A 17,457-nucleotide genomic window follows, 5' to 3' on the forward strand; every position below is an offset into this window, starting at 1 on the left:
CAGTTACTCCGTGTACTGATTCTCATCAACTTCAGAAGAGATCCCGCTCCCCCCCCCCCCCCCGCCAAGTTTAAAAGAATGCCCCCTCAATACCTAAGTACCAAGGGGCACCTGAATGTCTGTGTCCTTGCCTTCCTCTGCGACAAGGAATCAATACTCCCTCACACAAGATCAATGCCTCCCAGTCCATGGGGCACGTTCATTTCAGGGTGAAAGCGGACTCGAGCGCCTCATCACTAGGGACCTTATTACAAACGGTTTCCCACTACACAGTGGAACCTGCTTTCATACAGAAAACAAAGCAAAGGGAAACCTCAAAGAGTGAAAAGTCTACTAGTGGTAGAGTATTTTATTGTATTTACCATTTTTATTTCTTTACTTAACCATGTTCCTTTATTATAAACATGGTTATTTAACATTCTTCTCATAAAAGCAACATGCTTAGCCATTTGCTTAGCTTTTGCCATTACGGTCCTTTGAAAACCTTCTTTGGAACTGATGCGATGAACTGACAGGTGACATGCATACGTTTGAAGCATACTCCTCGGCTTTATGTTCCCAAGTCGAAGGTTCTGGACAATTTTCAGAGTCCTGACACTTTTACATGGCTTTTCAAAACTGCTCCTGAAACCGACACCCTCTTGATCAATTCACAGAAATCCGCAATCACAGACATCTTTAAGTCCGGGTACAGCCGCGCGCATTTCACACACTTAGAAGCGGAGCCTCGGGATCTGAACGCCGAAGCCAGATCCCCGGACTTGCCGTCGGTCTCTCCCCCGATTCACTCGGAGTCGCCATTCAGGGGTCCGGCCCGCGGGACCCACCGGCGGAGCTTCCGCTTCCCTCCCTCTGCCCGCCGGCTTCTGCACGGCTTCCCGCCCAGCTCCCGCGGGACGCCACGGGCCCTCGGGGCGGAAGCGCAGAAACCGCCTGCACCGCACCATCAGCCCGCACTTACAGTGCGCGCCGGTCTCCCCACAGGCCATCCGATCGCGAACCGAAAAGCCGGAAACGCCGGAGGCCGCGAACTCCCTCCCCGAGCCTCCACCGGCGACTCCCTCCCGCTCGGGAACCAGAGGCCGCCCTTCAGCCCTGACTCATCGAGCGCGGATGCCGCGCGGAGGGGCTCCTCGGGCTCAGGCCCCGCGAAGCCCCGGAGCCGGCCCTAGGTGTCTGTGACGAACGCCAGACCGGGAGCCCTCACCATCCCGGCCAATCCCGAGCGGGCGTGGCACAGGCGGCTGCTCAGCGCCCCGCCGCCAGGCCCAACGAGTCGAACGCGGAACTCGGGAGCGGGCGGAGGCCGGCGCGGGGCTGGGGCTCAGCTGGCCCGCCTGGCTCTGGGCGGCGGGCCTCCCAGCCGGGGACTCTGCGCCTGCGCCCGCCCGGCCGCTGCCCGCTCTCCCGGCGCCGCCGTGGTCCCGGCTGCGGCGCGCCGCCTGGGTGTCTGGGCGATCGATCCATGGGCAGCGGCGAGGGCCACGATGACAGACTACGGCGAGGAGCAGCGCAACGAGCTGGAGGCTCTGGAGTCCATCTACCCCGACTCCTTCACAGGTGACTTCCGCGGCCGCGTGCCCGCAGCCGTCCCGGGCCGGGGTGGGATGGCCGGAGCCGCCGCCGCCGCCCTCGGCCTCCCGGGCCACGATGGTGGCGGGACAGCGAGGCCGCGCGGCCGCCTCTCCCGCCCCTCTCTCCTCCAGTTCTTCCCGCGAAGTGTCCAGGCCACTTGCGAGCAACTCCGCGGTTGTTGCTCCGCCGGTTCCCTGGGACCTAAAAGTCCCGGCGAGGCCGGCTGGGTCCCCGGAGACTGTCAGGCCTCGAATTCGGTCCCGGGCGCTTAGGTGCCGGTGTAACTTACGGGAACCGGAGGGTGAACGACATTAACACGAAACATACTCCACGTGGGAAACATGCTCCGCGTCCGGAGCCGCAAAGGCGCCCGTCTTCACATCCTCACCTGCGTTCGGGGAGAAGCCGTTTTCCTGCGAATAAAGTGTATGGGAATCAGAGTAGTGTTTATCTAGCATCATGTGCGAGCAGCAGTGTTCTGGAAGTGTGTCGTTTTCCTTTTCTTTCTAAAAAAAAAAGATGTCCTGGCATTCTGGAGAATGCCCAGTGAGTGATGGAGCCCAGAGTTCAGGTCCGCTGTGGACTCGCAGGTGGTCAGGCCGGAGGCGGCATCAGACTCCATCCAGCCCCGGCTGCGTGCGGCCGGCGGGGCGGCGGGGGGACGGGGGGCGGTGTCCTCTGGGTCGGCCGGCGAGTTGGCGGCCGGTCTGGTCCCACTGGGTCTGGAACTCCTTTCCTTCCCGCACCTTCACCTTCAGACAGGTGAGATGTGGGGTCAGGCTCCGGCCGGGATGGGGGGGAGCAGATTACGTGGCAGGTTGGGCTAATGTAACATGTTGAGAAGTGCATGACGTCAAGGAAGACACTTGTGTATTAAGCGGTGCTCCAGACGATTCTTTTACGATTCTTTTAAAAAGTATATATTTATGATTGATTTAAGAGAGAGGGAGGAAGAGATAGAAACATCAATGATGAGAGAGAATCATTGATTGGCTGCCTTCCGCACGCCCCCTACTGGGGATCAAGCCTGCAACCCGGGCATGTGCCCTTGGCCGGAATCGAACCCGGTACCTTTCAGTCCGCAGGCCGTCGCTCTATCCACTGAGCCAAGCCGGCCAGAACCAGACGATTCTTAAAATGCAGCAAGACAGCCATGTCTGTGGCTTCTCCCACGTTACACTCAGGTTTTTGTGTTTTTTTTGAGAAGTGATCAAATAAAAGCAGTCAGAGCGAGTCGCACCCGGATTTGTGGGACTTCTGTTCCCCATGCCTTCCTCTGGGTGTCGTCTGTCGTTGACCGTCAGAATTCAGTGTAAGGTTTGTTATTTCAACTCAAGCCCCAGCCCCTCTCCCGTCCATCCTGTCGGGTAGTTTTCTCAGCTCTGCCTTGGACCGCTGCTTGCAATGGTAGCAAATGTTGTTCTGCTTTGCCAACAGGCAGATGTCTCTCAGCTACCCCCGTGTAGCTCCCACTCCGTTCATGTTCTCTCTCACCAGCAGCTCAGCTGTGCTGTGAGGATGTTAATGGGGTGAGTGAAGAGGGTTTGAGAGTGTCGTTAACTGGGTGTGTATGGCGTCTGGCTCCCTTCTCTCTCCTTGCTTATGTGTCAGTGTCTAAATAAATTGGAATATAGGGTCAGTTGTGGGATATACTCTTAATTGTCACAAGTGGCCATTCCGGTTACATTGGAAATGTCACAGACACGGACACTGTGTAGGCAGAGTTCAGAAGGCATAAGATGTGCTATTCTTCTCATTTCTTTGGACATAAGGTATCCCTCATTAAATACTGTGCATATAAGCACTTATAAAAGTGATACATTGTTAACCCTGCAACAGCCTTGGTGGTTCTTTTGTATTGTGCTAGACCAGTGGTTCTCAACCTTGGCTGCACATTAGAATCACCTGGAATCTTTTTAAAATCCTGATTTCTGGGCCTCATCCTCCGGAAATTCTGTTTCTTTGTTACTAATGTTGTGGCCCCACCCCATAACAAAGAAACAGAATTTCCATTTTAAAAAGATTCCCAGGTGATTCTAATGTGCAGCCAAGGTTGAGAACCACTGTATTAGAAAAATCATATAACCTCTCCAGTCCTCAGTTTCCATATCTGTTTAATGAAGAATAATGGAAATACTTTATAACTGTTAACTATAAGACACTCTTCACTGGAAATTTACCATATTAGTTTCTGATTCTTCTAATATAGCTTTATAATTCCTCGTCCTTATCAGCGAATAGTTTTGATTTCCGTTTTCATCAACTGCTGATGAAATGGAAATCAATCTATCTTCAAAAATCTGGCCTCTGAGATTCCTCTTTCTGTCTATAAACTTTGTAGCCCTCTAGTTCTTTCATCCCCGTACTTTCACTGAACATGCCTTTCGTCATGATTTCTTATGGATTAATTGTTTATCAACTTCTTTCGTGTTCATGTTGCCTCCCTAATCTGTCTGGCTCCAAAGGTCAGGCAGTTAGAGATGTTCTTGCTACCACCCATATCGTCATTTACCAAGTATTTACAATTGTGATTGTTAGAAGCTCAGTCTATTGGGAAAAGACATTGGATAAGTTATAAACAGCACAGTGTGATGGCTCTTTCATGGAGGTATGTATAGGGTGCAGCTGGAGCATGGGGAGAGATGAGGGTCTGAGTTGTTTCGGAAAACTGAGGGGTGATGAAGAGTTATATGAATGAAATGTGGGGAAGGACTGTTACAGAAAACCGGAGAAGAACCAAGCAACGCTTATAGAGATGGAGTTATATTTATTATTACGCGGGCCCAGAGAAAAATGTCTCTAGAATTCTAGGTGAAGTCACACAGGAAGTTTTCTGTATTTATACCTTTTTACCCTTTTTGTCTCCCAAATAAGGGGTTTTCCGGTCCCCTTTGCAAGTTCTTAAAGAGCCCCTATGTGCTGGGGCTTTGAGACCTCAACCAAAGGCTTGGTCTGGTGCCCGCACTGATAACTTTGGGGAAGGTTTAATGGCCTCTCTGAAATGGGAGTAGTCTTATTTTCCTTATTATTTAAGCCAGCAAGCATTTACTGAAGCCAAAATGCAGGGTTAAAATTTCAAACAGCAGCCAAAACCGGTTTGGCTCGGTGGATAGAGCGTCAGCCTGCGGACTGAAGGGTCCCAGGTTCGATTCAGGTCAGGGGCATGTACCTTGGTTGCAGGCACATCCCCAGGAGGAGGTGTGCAGGAGGCAGCTGGTCGATGTTTCTCTCTCATTGATGTTTCTGACTCTCTATCCCTCTCCCTTCCTCTCTGTAAAAAATCAATAAAAATATATTTAAAAAATTTCAAACAGCAGTTTTTGTATAAGATGGATGCTTCAGGACCACAGCATGAGTAGAAGGATGAGTCTGTGTCAATGGACAAGTGTCTTGGTATTGCTAGAATATAAAGGGAGTTATGGAAAATGAGACCTGACAAGTAAGCAGGGGCCAGATCACAAAGGGCTTTGGTAGGAATTTAGGCATGATCTAACAGGCCAAGGGTTCATTGCCCATTTCCTCCCCAGCTGGCTGCACAGGCACATATGCATCGTAGACACATTGGAGGTGCACGTTGTAGACACTACCGTGTCAGACCTGGATCTTGATAGCTGGGGTGGTTCACAAATAAAATAGTCTTTTCTTGAATTGTTTTTACCTCTCATGGCTGCTGCTTTTCTTTTCATTTCTGGCACTTTTTCCTCCTCTCACATTTCGCCCCCCAAATGTAGGGTTCCTAACAAAGCTGGTTTTGGTCCTTGTTTCACTCTCCATTTCCTCTCTAGTCTTATAGCGTTAGCTATCACCTCTTTGTGAATGATCCCAAATTAAATTCACACCTACCTCTAGCTCCATTTGCTCGTTTCTGATTGCATACTCAATTCCTCCAACTGAAGCTACTCTGTGTCCTTCAAATGTGTCCCATTTGATTTTTCCTTTGCATTTCTTGTTTTTGTTCGTGGCTCCACCATCCTCTGCCTGCATATTCAAAATGTCATTCATCACCATGTTCCTTGCTATTCCCATTGGTGCCAACCTCCTTCAGAACCTCATTATCTTTGCTGGGACAATTTCATTAGCTATCGAGTTCATCCTGCCTCTGGTCTCCTTTCTTTCCTTTCGCTTTATGCACTGTTGCTAGATTTATTTCCTGTGTTTAGAAATACAATTCTGCCCATATCACTGCTGTTAAAAACCAAAAAACCAAAAACCTATCACTGGCCACAACTAAACTTTCAACTGTACTTTCAACTAGTGTTCCTCATTCACCTCACTCACACATATTTCCATCAAATGGGATAGTTTCTTATTCCCTATTGTTCCTTAAGCTTTTCCACCATTATACCCTTGCTGCTGTGTTAATCTACATCCTTTTCTCCATCTCTACTTACCACTATGCCTTAATTCATAGCCTAGCTCAAATGATTTCACTGTAATTTCTCAGCTGGAAAAAAAATTTTCTTTTTAAATGAAACTCTATAAAGTTATTAAGTTCTTCCAGTTACTACCTGTATAACCTTGAGAAAATTAGTAAAAAGCTTTTATCTCAGTTTTCACATCTATAAAACTGGTATGATATAATAGTTGATTCTAAGACATTTTTACATCTTAACATCTTTGCAATATGAATTTGTCTTACAAAATCTACCAGATATCATAGTTTAATTGCAGCTTTTTTTCTTAGTGGTACATAAAGTAGCGTGTATCTTATACTTGATAGCCTTTTAAGTTTGGTGAAATACAGTAACAGTATAAAATCATGGTTTTGGTGTAAGAATTAACAGGTCTTTATGTAAGTGCATAGCACAGTACAGACACAAAGTAATGCTCAATAGCTGTTGTTATTGGCTATAGGTGATTCCTAACTTACCACCTCATGAAGTCCTAGAAAATGGTAGTAAGTTGTAATGTCATTGGATTGAACCTTTATTTCTGTAGTTTTAATGTTTACCTTTCATGACATGTAAATTTTAAAGTTGGTCATGAAAAGAAATAGGAATGAAATATATCAAATGTATTTTACACATTTGTTTTTTAAAAAAGGTAGAGCCTGCCAGAACCGGTTTGGCTCAGTGGATAGAGCGTTGGCCTGCGGACTCAGGGGTCCCGGGTTCGATTCCGGTCAAGGGCATATACCTTGGTTGCCGGCACATCCCCAGTGGGGGGCGTGCAGGAGGCAGCTGATCCGATGTTTCTCTCTCATCGATGTTTCTGGCTCTCTGTCCCTCTCCCTTCCTCTCTGTAAAAAATCAATAAAATATATTAAAAAAAAAAAAAAGGTAGAGCCAATCATAAAAGCTTTATTATAATTTCTGTTCAGGGACTTTTTCATCATGGGCTGGCCTGCCTGAGGCCCATTAAAATAGGAGTCCAGTGAGTCTTTTATTTTATTTTATTTTTTTTTAAGTTTATAATGGTCTGTATTGTCCATGAATGAGTGAGATCATGTGGTATTTTTCCTTCATTGACTGGCTTATTTCACTTAGCATAATGCTCTCCAGTTCCATCCATGCCGTTGCAAATGGTAAGAGTTCCTTCTTTTTTACAGCAGCATAGCATTCCATCGTGTAGATGTACCACAGTTTTCTAATCCATTCATCTACTGATGGGCACTTAGGCTGTTTCCAGATCTTAGCTATGGTGAATTGTGCTGCTGTGAACATAGGGGTGCATAGATCCTTTCTGATTGGTGTTTCTGGTGTCTTGGGTTATATTCCTAGAAGTGGGATCACAGGGTCTAATGGGAGTTCCATTTTTAGTTTTTTGATGAAACTCCATACTGTCTTCCATAGTGGCTGCACCAGTCTGCATTCCCACCAGTAGTGCACGAGTGTTCCCTTTTCTCCGCATCCTCTCCAGCACTTGTCGTTTGTTGATTTGTTGATGATAGCCAGTCTGACAGGTGTCAGTGAGTCTTTTATCTTTTCGACAAACACCTCTCAAGTAATCGTAGATGTTCATCATTGTTTCAAGTACTTTTAAACTTCAATTAAACAGAAGGCATATGTCTTGAAATTTTTATTGTTAGTGAATATTTATGAAACTCAGAAGTTCCGGAGTAGGGAAAGCTGAGTAGTTTCCATAGTGACTTCTGCAAAGATTCCATGCTCTTCCATTTCAGAGAGAAGCTGCTGACCTGATTCCACCCTTGTCAGGGGCCAGTGCTTTCCAGGCCTGGAGGGAGGCACAGGCTTTTCTCATGGACTCAGCAGCTGTCATGGGTGGCTTGACTTTCCTTGTTTATTCTTGTCATGGTTCTGAATGCAAGTTTTCTTTGTTTGGTTCTAGAGATGCTGTGGGAGAGATTACCTAGAAGACACAAGCTCTAACAAATTAATATTTACTATTTGTCATGAAGATTCTGAATTGTATTTCAGGATATATTAGTGTGAAAATTAGTGATAATACTGAATATTTATCAGTGGCTAGTTTCTAATAAGAAACATCAAACTTTTTGTTATTCCATTTGGGAATTTTTTAGAATATAATTTTCCATATATAGGTGGAGATTTTGAATTAAAGGTATATTACTTAATTATTTTAATTGATTTGATAAAACTCCAGGAAGGTATCTACTATAGGTATTTCTTTCCAGATTAAAGATAACCAGAGATTTAAATAGAAAATTGATGGATGTGTTTTATCATTTGTGTGTTCTATTTAATCTGTATTTGCGGAAATGGAATCACTTTCCCTGACTGGGTAGTGATATTTGGCTAATGAGGAAAGCATCTTCATAACTTAACCTCTATGTCTATTTTCTTGCAGTATTATCAGAAAACCCTCCTAGTTTCACAATTACTGTGACATCCGAGGCTGGAGAAAATGATGAAAGTAAGTCTAATAAAAAAATGCTTGTGGTTTTTCTAAGCCTCTTAGAAATTTTACTCATTCCAGAGCCATTCTTTGCTGGGCCTTGCAGGTGCAGAGGTGCTGGGGTGCTGTTAAGAATCTAGTGTAAGTGTTGTGCATTTCTAGTTGGTATACTATGTAAACATGACTTCTAGAGAAATAGAAAATCAATAAAATACATTCTGACACAATACCAGTAAGCTTAGTTTTTAAAAGCAAAACAGAAACACTAACGATACATCAGATAGAGAAAAAGTAAGATATTTTTTGGCCAAAACAAGACTTGGCATGCATATGTATTCCAGTGGTTGTGTGGTATTTTGTTCAGTGACTATTATTTTTCCTTGACTTTTTAATCTTTGGACATTTAGATTGTTTACTGGATTTTTGCTGCTATAAACTGGTCAAGATAAACACCTATCTGCGTGGTTTTATTTCTCTCTTTAGGATGGATATTCTACTGTTGTTTAAATATATATGTATACATGAGTTAAGTGAAAAGTTTCCCACACAGCGTCTCACACTGTCTACTTCAAAACATCATCTAACAGCCCATAGCAGTCCCCTGCTGGTGTTGTGCAGACAGAAATATAGGGCCCAGGGCTACCGCCAGGTCTTCTGCACTGGGAACTGGCTTCAGTAGAGGCCTAAAAATGAGCCTATGACAGTAATTATTGTGTGTTGTATGTTGTACCTTTTGTTCATCTTGAGGGTTTTAAAAATAGTGTAACGTGTTTTTCTTTAACCTTGTTTTTCTTTGCAGGAAAATCTTTCGTGCTTTTTTATTGACACGTAAATTAATTACTGATTCAACAAAGATGTTGACTTCTCTATACTTTACACTTTAAGGTATTCATAGCAAACTGTTTTCTGGTGTTTTTAGCTGTCCAGACTACCCTCAAGTTTACATACAGTGAGAAATACCCAGATGAAGCCCCCCTTTATGAAATATTCTCCCAGGAAAATCTAGAAGATAATGATGTCACAAGCATCTTAAAATTATTAGCATTACAGGTAAGGTTAAGAAATATGCTAATTAACCAGGACGCCCTAACCGGTCGACAGGACAGGAGGAGGTTGCTCGCGCAGCGTCAGGGGCCGGGCAGCAGGGGCCTCCGTGTGCCTGTGCTGCGGGAGGGCCTGATCAGCAGCAGCCCAGGCTGCTTCAAGGGCCGGAGAGGGAGGCAGGGCCAGAACGGAGGGTGGGCAGTGCCGCAGGATTTCGAATCATGTGTTGGGCTCCTAGTATGTATATATATTTGTTTGTTTCCCACTCTGTCTTTAGACTTAAGCTGTTCCTGTACCCCTGTTTTTTTGTTTTGTTTTGTTTTTTAAATATATTTCTTTATTGATTTCAGAGAGGAAGGGAGAAGGAGAAATAGAAACATCAATGATGAGAGAGAATCATTGATCAGCTGCCTCCTGCACACCCCCTACTAGGGATTGAGCCCGCAACCCAGGCATGTACCCTTGGCTGGAATCGAACCTGGGACCCTTTAGTCCGCAGGCTGACGCTCTATCCACTGAGCCAAGCTGGCCAGGGCCTGTACCCCTGTTTTGAATTCAGTCAGCTCCATGACTTTTAGATATAAAAAGTCTGACAGGTAAAAGCACAACTTCAATTAGATTCTCAGAATATCCAGTTCCATGTGCAGTTAAAAATTCCAGCTGAAAAGAATTGAAATATTCAACCCCTCTGACCTGTTGCAGGCTAGTTGCCTACAATCTGGGAAGAAGAATGGTGATTGATTTTTTTTTTCTTACGTCTCCTTATCCCTAAGCTTACAAATAGCAACAATGGTTTTTGACTCCTCTAAGATGGGAGGTTATAAAGAAGAAAAATGGGTATTGGAAAAATTTTTTTTGGCTAGTTCTGTGGTGGGATGGGCTACCCACAGTATTCAAAGCTGTCTCTTGCTTGGGTAGAGAGTTTCCATGTGTTCTTCAGAGTAGGGAGTAGGGAGGACAAGCAAAATCTTTACCATCTTAAAATCAGAAGTCCTAGTTTTGTTTGTTTGCTCTAAGAATCAACAGAAAACATGTCTCCATCTTAAATGTGACTTGTATATTTCCAAGAGTATTGATTTTCTTAATGTTGATACTTTAAAAATATCTGGAGCTCCCAGCAAGCGTGGCTCAGTGGTTGAGCATTGACCTATGAACCAGGAGGTCGTGGTTCGATTCCCAGTCAGGGCCTTCAAATGACCAACTTCAAAGTAGCTTTTACATTGTAGTCCTTTCATGAGTCAGTCAGAGATGCTTTTATATTTGGTTTTAAACCATTTCAAATCAAAAGAAAAAGGTAGATAAAGATAAATCACAGAACTACCTACAATCTTTATTATTATATTATGTTAATAAATTGTTCTGGCCTTAAATTTCAGTTCATTGTCACAGCTCTTAAAATATCCAAAAGGAACTAAAATAATGAAAATATGCTTAAGAGCTGATGCTACTAGCTACTATAGGAAGGGTCTTCTGAATTCTACCTACATGTATGACTATTAAACAGAATTTACTGAAATGTCTGGTTTAGGTTGGATATAATAAATTACTTTAAAATTTAAGATATTGTTCATATATGTTCAGTTCTTAAATAATCATTTATTCAAGTGTCTGAACTGATACATAACTGAATTAGTAATCATATTATGAATGCATGGAATTTAGTTATTATGTTGAAACATTCTAATGGGTTGTTTTAATTTGTCTGAGAAGTATGCTTCTCACTACAACCCCTTTTTTTGTTGTTGCTTTTTTGTTTGTTTGTTTGTTTTGTTTGTTTTGTTACATAGGCAGAAGAAAACCTTGGTATGGTGATGATCTTTACTTTGGTAACAGCTGTCCAAGAAAAATTAAATGAAATAGTGGATCAAATAAAAACTAGAAGAGAAGAAGAAAAAAAACAAAAAGAAAAAGAAGCAGAAGAAGCCGAAAAGGTATATTAAAAGCCATGGTTTTTTCACTATTCTCTAAATCTGTCCTCCCTCCCTCCCTCCCTCCCTCCCTTCTGTTTTTTGTTGTTGTTGTTGTTGTTTTTATCTGTTTTTGTTTTTGGAAATTTAAGTGATTTTTTGGAACTCATGAAAATAAATTTTAGTAAAGCTTTATAAATAAAATCTTAGGAGTTCCTCATTTTGTTGGTGGCATAACACAAGTAACAATAATCAGTAAAGTTTAGTAAAGCTCATGCAGGTAAGATCAAGAAATATAAATTACTTCACTTATGGTATAGAGTTTAGAATTAATAATGCCCCCACCAGAGTGATTTAAATACATTCATGCAATGCTTAACACGAATATATGTTTTGAGAAATGCATTGTTAGGCATTTCATCATTGTGCGACCATCATAGAGTACACTTATACAAACCTAGATGGTATAGTCTACTACACATCTAGGCCATAAGGTATAGCCTATTGCTCCTAGGCTACAAACCTGTACAGCATGTCGCTGTACTGAATAGTATAGGCATTTATAACACAATTTGTGTATGCACTAGGTAAGTATTTGTGTACCTAAACATAGAAAAAGTACAATAAAAATTGGTATAAAAGATAAAAATGGTACACCATTAGACTTTATAAAGACTGCACACTTAGGCTACACTAAATTTATAAAACATGAGATTAAATCAAGCACAAGAGAAAATGATGCAGTTAAGAAACTTGGTAAACACAAGATGTGTGAGGCTGCTGCTGGTGTAATATGGCATACTGCTTTACAGCAAACTTTTCATATAAATAGAAAGAGTACATTCTGAAATAATGATAAAAGTATAGTATAGTAAATGTATAAACCAGTAACATAGTTGTTTATTATCATTATCAAGTAGTAGCATCCTATCTAATAAAAGAGCAATATGCAAATTAGCCATCACTCCATCACAAAGATGGTGGTGCCCAGTCCCCTCAGCCCCGCTGGTGTCCCCCAGTCCTGTGAGGGCGGCCACTAAGAGCAGGCAGCATGAGCAGCCTGGCAGAATGTTTGCTTCGTCGCCATGGCAATGAAGCCACAGAGGGCCTCTGGGCAGTGGGTGCAGAGCATCCCGCCCTGGCTGTGGAGGACCCCAGGGCTGCGGGTGTGGAGTGCCAGGCCCCACAGAGAGCAGAGAACCACGGGGAGTGGGCCTAAGCTGTCAGGGCTCCCGGATTGGAGAGGGCTCCCCTGAGGCCTTCCGGATTAGAGAGGGTGCAGGTCAGGCTGAGGGGCCCATCCCCCATGCATGAATTTCGTGTACTGGGCCTCTAGTTGTATATAATTGTATGTGCAATATTTTTATACAACTAATAGCACAGTAAGTTTGTTTACATCAGCATCACCACAAACACACAGTACACTTCCCTATGACATTTGGACAGCTACAATGTCACTAGGCTAGAGGAATTTTTCTACTCCATTATCTTACGCAACCACTGTCTTATAGGTATCCGTCATTGACTAAAATGTTGTTATGCGGCACATGATGGTATTTACTAAAAGAAAACCTCAAATTCTAAAACAAAGAAGAAAGATAAGCTATGATGCTAGTGTTCTAACTTGATGTGTATTCAAAACATCACTACTGACAGCAACAGCTTTCTTCTAAATAGTGAATAGCAATGGTTGTATGTTGCATATTATCTTTGTTTTTTGTAATAAAAATTATAAATGGACTTTTTCAGAATAAATCGCCAAAACCAATGAGAGTAGCCAGTGCAGGCAGATATCATATTAAACACTTTAAAACTTAAAACAGTTTTTCCTGTAAGTGGCTATATTCATTTGTCTAGAACAGCCGTGAGCAAACTATGGCCCACGGGCCGAATCCAGCCCATTTGAAATGAATAAAACTAAAAAAAAAAAAAAAAAAAGACCGTACCCTTTTATGTAATGATGTTTACTTTGAATTTATATTAGTTCACACAAACACTCCATCCATGCTTTTGTTCTGGCCTTCTGGTCCAGTTTAAGAACCCATTGTGGCCCTCGAGTCAAAAAGTTTGCCCACCCCTGGTCTAGAAGATCATTAAGTCTTATGTTTTAAACTGTTGTCTCACTTATCTGGTAACCTGTCTTTTTTATTTTCCAAGCAATTATTTCATGGCACTCCTGTTACAATTGAGAATTTCTTAAGTTGGAAAGCCAAGTTTGATGCAGAACTCTTGGAAATTAAAAAGAAACGAATGAAAGAAGAAGAACAAGCAGGAAAAAATAAATTAAGTGGTATGACTCGCCCCTATTTCTGTTCCCCTAAACGTTTTGGCATTAGTTCTGATATAGCAAGAGGATCATTTGAACAGATTTCTATAAGACATTTTTTTTTATCCTCACCTGAGGATATGTTTACTGATTTTAGAGATGAAGGGAGAGTGAGAGAGAGAGACATCGATGTGAGAGAAAAACATCGCTTGGTTGCCTCTTGCACCTGCCCCAACCAGGGATCAAATCCACAACCTAAGTATGTGTCCTGACTGGGAATCGAACCCAAAACCTTTTGGTGCACAGGACGATACTCCAACCAACTGAGCCATCCAGCCAGGGCTGTAAGAAAATATACTTAGGCATCCAGGGGGGAAAAAGAGAAAGCATTCTCTCTACATGTTGATGTATTTTCACACTTAATTATAATTAATGTTTATGGGTTATCTTTGATCTAAATATTACAATGATAGATCTTGAGATACAGCTACCATGACTTCCATGATTATAAGCCTTAGAAGTGATAGAGTCACATTTGTTTTTCTGGGACTCGAGGCAGACTAGGTTATCAGTTGTTCCATTTTTATGCAAATACATTTTATATGCCTCTTAGCTCAGTTCGTAAATTTATTGAAATTCAGAAAAACAGATTTTCAGACTTTTTCCTGGAGAGTTTTAGAAGATGGAGGAAAACTATGCTGTTCAAATTAAACATATTTATTTCTTTTAGGGAAACAGCTATTTGAAACAGATCATAATCTTGACACATCTGATATCCAGTTCTTGGAGGATGGTAAGATAATATTAGAATTCCACATGTATATATTGTACTGTTTTTAATATTAATCCATGAAAATCAGAGTAATGACAATAAATCTTTCCTCCCAAGGGTATAAAAAAATACATTTTAAAGAATAAATTCTAATGTTTGATAAATTTATACATAAACTATAGCAATATATTCTTTAAAGTTTTCTGATCACTTAAAATCAAATATAGCAATAGATAAACAATTAAGATCACATTAGCTTCTAACAACTTGTAAACCAGGCCCATGGTCAGCCATGGTCAGTGATCATCAACTTTGTATGACCAGGACATATCATTGTCTTCAATTTGTCATATGCCACATCATAAATCATTCTAGAAAGGCTTTTTTTATAACTGGATTTTTTTAGACTATGAACTGGAAGCACAAAGTTGTTGTTAAAATGTGTGAGTCTCTGCTGACCATTACAGACCATTGTTGGCCTGTAATGATTTGCAGTAGCAATTTAATATTTCATCACCTCCCTTGCATGTGGAGAAGTTTCTGTTTGTACCTTTCATTCCCAAGTATAAGACTAAAGATGAAATCTTGTTTTTTTGCAGCTGGAAACAGTGTGGAGGTAGATGAGTCTTTGTTCCAGGAAATGGATGACTTGGAGCTGGAGGATGACGAGGATGATCCAGACTACAATCCTGCTGACCCAGAGAGCGACCTGACCGACTGATGGGCCATCCCCGCCTGCCGAGGCTTGACTGCCACAGCATCTGTGGTTATGCCGAGAGGGTGTTGATTTTCCTTCCTTTTTTTCTAAGAAAAAAAAAATTTTCAGGAGAATATTCTTCTGAAAGCTTTCATCAATGAACTAATAAACTGACCTTAAAATTTCAAATATAAAATGTTCAATTCCTCTTATTAGTGAGAAGAAGCTCACGTACAGTCAAACCTCATTTCTCAAACGTCTGCCATCTTGAACAATTCGGTTCTCAACTAAATTGTTCACAGAACTAATGTTGAATCATACCTTGGTTTTCCACTTGGCAACCTTTTCATGTTGATACCTCACCATGATAAAGTCTCTCAGGCAACAAACAAAGGAGAGAAATAAACATTAGCACAATTTTAAAACATAAAGAGGCCGTCAAGAGTGCTAATGTTGCTAAAGGTGTGAAAGAAACAATGATCACGGGCAATTGAAGAGGTAGAAAAACTTGTTTTGGATAAATGAAAAGCAGTTAGTCCAGTGATGGCCAACCTTTTGAGCTCGGAGTGTCAGCATTTTGAAAAATCCTAACTTAACTCTGGTGCCGTGTCACATAGAAATTTTTTGATATTTGTAACCATGGTAAACAGATTTATGTTTTTGATACTTATTTTATATATTTAAATGCCATTTAACAAAGAAAAATCAACCAAAAAAATGAGTTCGCGTGTCATAGGTTCGCTATCACTGAGTTAGTCAGTGACAGCATTTCGGAGGCAGTGATATGAACAAGCAAAGATATTGCATGCTGTTCTGAAAGACACCCCTGGACCAAGTGCCAAAAGTGATTTAAGGCTAGTAGGGGGTATTTTGATAAATTTAAGAAAAGAAGTGTTTATTTATAGATTAAACAGTACATTAGACATGTATATAAGAAAGGTGAAAACAGATTCATTTGGGGGTCTGGAATGGATTAATTCAATTTACAACATTTCTAATGGGAAATGATTCCGTTTTCGAAAAAATCACTTCAACAGCCCTCTGGAACGAATCAAGTTCAAGAACTGAGGTTCCACTGTATTTTAAATCATTTTGTGTTGAAAAGAGATCTTCAGACTAGAATATAGACTGCTGCTATGCTTAGGTGTGGTTTTATATACCAGGAATTGGAATAACTCAGTGACTTTTGGATTCTAAGTGTTGTCATTCATACACATACATTACTAGAAGACTGAGGTGAATAGAGTATTAAACTTTCTGAAATCTAGCCTTTGGGTATGATAAATTTAAGTCTTAACAAAACCAGAAGCACATATTACAGTCAGGAATAAAATGGACTTTAGTCCTATTTGAATCAGAACCATCTATGGAGTTATTGAAGTGTTTTAGGCCCTTCTCAGTTTAAGTTAATAAACTCTGAGCCTCAATCTGAATCTTAAAACTGAAATCTCATGCCAGTGACTCTGGTTGTGATGCGCACTCCTGATTAAGAACCACTGTCCTACCCTTGTGAAGTCTATATGTCGTGATGTTCCCCTGTGCTTCTAATTAACCAGTCTGAAAGGTTCTGAATTCTGGGGGTTGTACACTGTCTACAAGAGAACCACACTCCACATCCATGCACATGTGAGACCTTCAGAATAATTTGAAATGATTGACTTGGAAATTCCAGGTAGGAGAGTCAGGCTTCGTGCAAGTTAGCCACTCACTGCAGATTTGGAGGATCGAATCTTCACCACTATGAGAAATCACTTATGCAATTGATTGCAAATACTGCCTCCATTCAAAAATTTATATGCCGCATACCCAAAAACAGCACGGTCAATCCCATGTTTATATTTGGAGTGAGCCCTTATGATTAAAATCAAATCATTTAAGACAAAGGTATCACTGAGGAATTTAATACTTTTCACCAACTTGAGCCCAACCAATACAAAGGAATGACAGTCATGTTCAACATTTCTATGCAGAGAGAAGTCTAAAAGTTTGTGTTATGTGAGGTTTTGCTTTTCCTCAGGAGATCCTTTTTGAAGCTGATCAGCAGATGTGTAAGAATCTAAAAGAGCAGTTCAGTTAAAGTTAAGAAAAGTGGAAGTCAGTGAAGACTTGACTGAAGTGTCAAGAATGACTCCACTTCCCCCTTGCTCATGATTTTTTAAAGTCTTAAGCTTTATACGTTTTCTACAGGTATCAGAGTGGATTGCCAACTTTGTCATTTCAGAATGCCATTTTCAGAATTAGGCAGAACCCAATGATATGGCAACGAAGACAAGCTGGTTAGATCTAATGATACTTCGAAGTATTTTTATCTAGAGTAAATATTAACTTTACTGTTGGCTCTGTATTCTGCAAATTAACCAAAGACTCTGGTTCTCAAACT

At 41.6% G+C, this 17,457-nt stretch overlaps 2 protein-coding genes across 3 annotated transcripts in view; one reads left to right on the plus strand and one right to left on the minus strand.

Annotated features, from left to right (window-relative positions):
• TRAPPC3L (trafficking protein particle complex subunit 3L) overlaps nucleotides 1-1,045 on the minus strand; it is a 51,353-nt gene extending 50,308 nt beyond the window's left edge. For both annotated transcript variants that reach the window (XM_070417518.1, XM_070417519.1), the window contains exon 1: nucleotides 962-1,045. The gene's annotated coding sequence lies outside the window, so the exon portion shown is untranslated. The remainder of the gene's footprint in view (nucleotides 1-961) is intronic.
• A 283-nt stretch (nucleotides 1,046-1,328) lies between these two features.
• Nucleotides 1,329-15,285, plus strand: RWDD1 (RWD domain containing 1). Its single transcript, XM_070417517.1, has 7 exons — nucleotides 1,329-1,560; nucleotides 8,344-8,409; nucleotides 9,311-9,441; nucleotides 11,223-11,366; nucleotides 13,500-13,632; nucleotides 14,339-14,401; nucleotides 14,980-15,285. The coding sequence occupies exons 1-7, from the start codon at nucleotides 1,488-1,490 to the stop codon at nucleotides 15,099-15,101; spliced, it is 732 nt and encodes a 243-aa protein (XP_070273618.1). The 5' UTR covers nucleotides 1,329-1,487; the 3' UTR covers nucleotides 15,102-15,285.
• The last annotated feature ends 2,172 nt before the right edge of the window (nucleotides 15,286-17,457 follow it).

This window comes from Myotis yumanensis, unplaced genomic scaffold, assembly GCF_028538775.1.
Source record: "Myotis yumanensis isolate MYYU_CA2020_CCGP unplaced genomic scaffold, mMyoYum1.0.hap1 SCAF_6, whole genome shotgun sequence".
Taxonomy (NCBI): Eukaryota; Metazoa; Chordata; class Mammalia; order Chiroptera; family Vespertilionidae; genus Myotis; species Myotis yumanensis.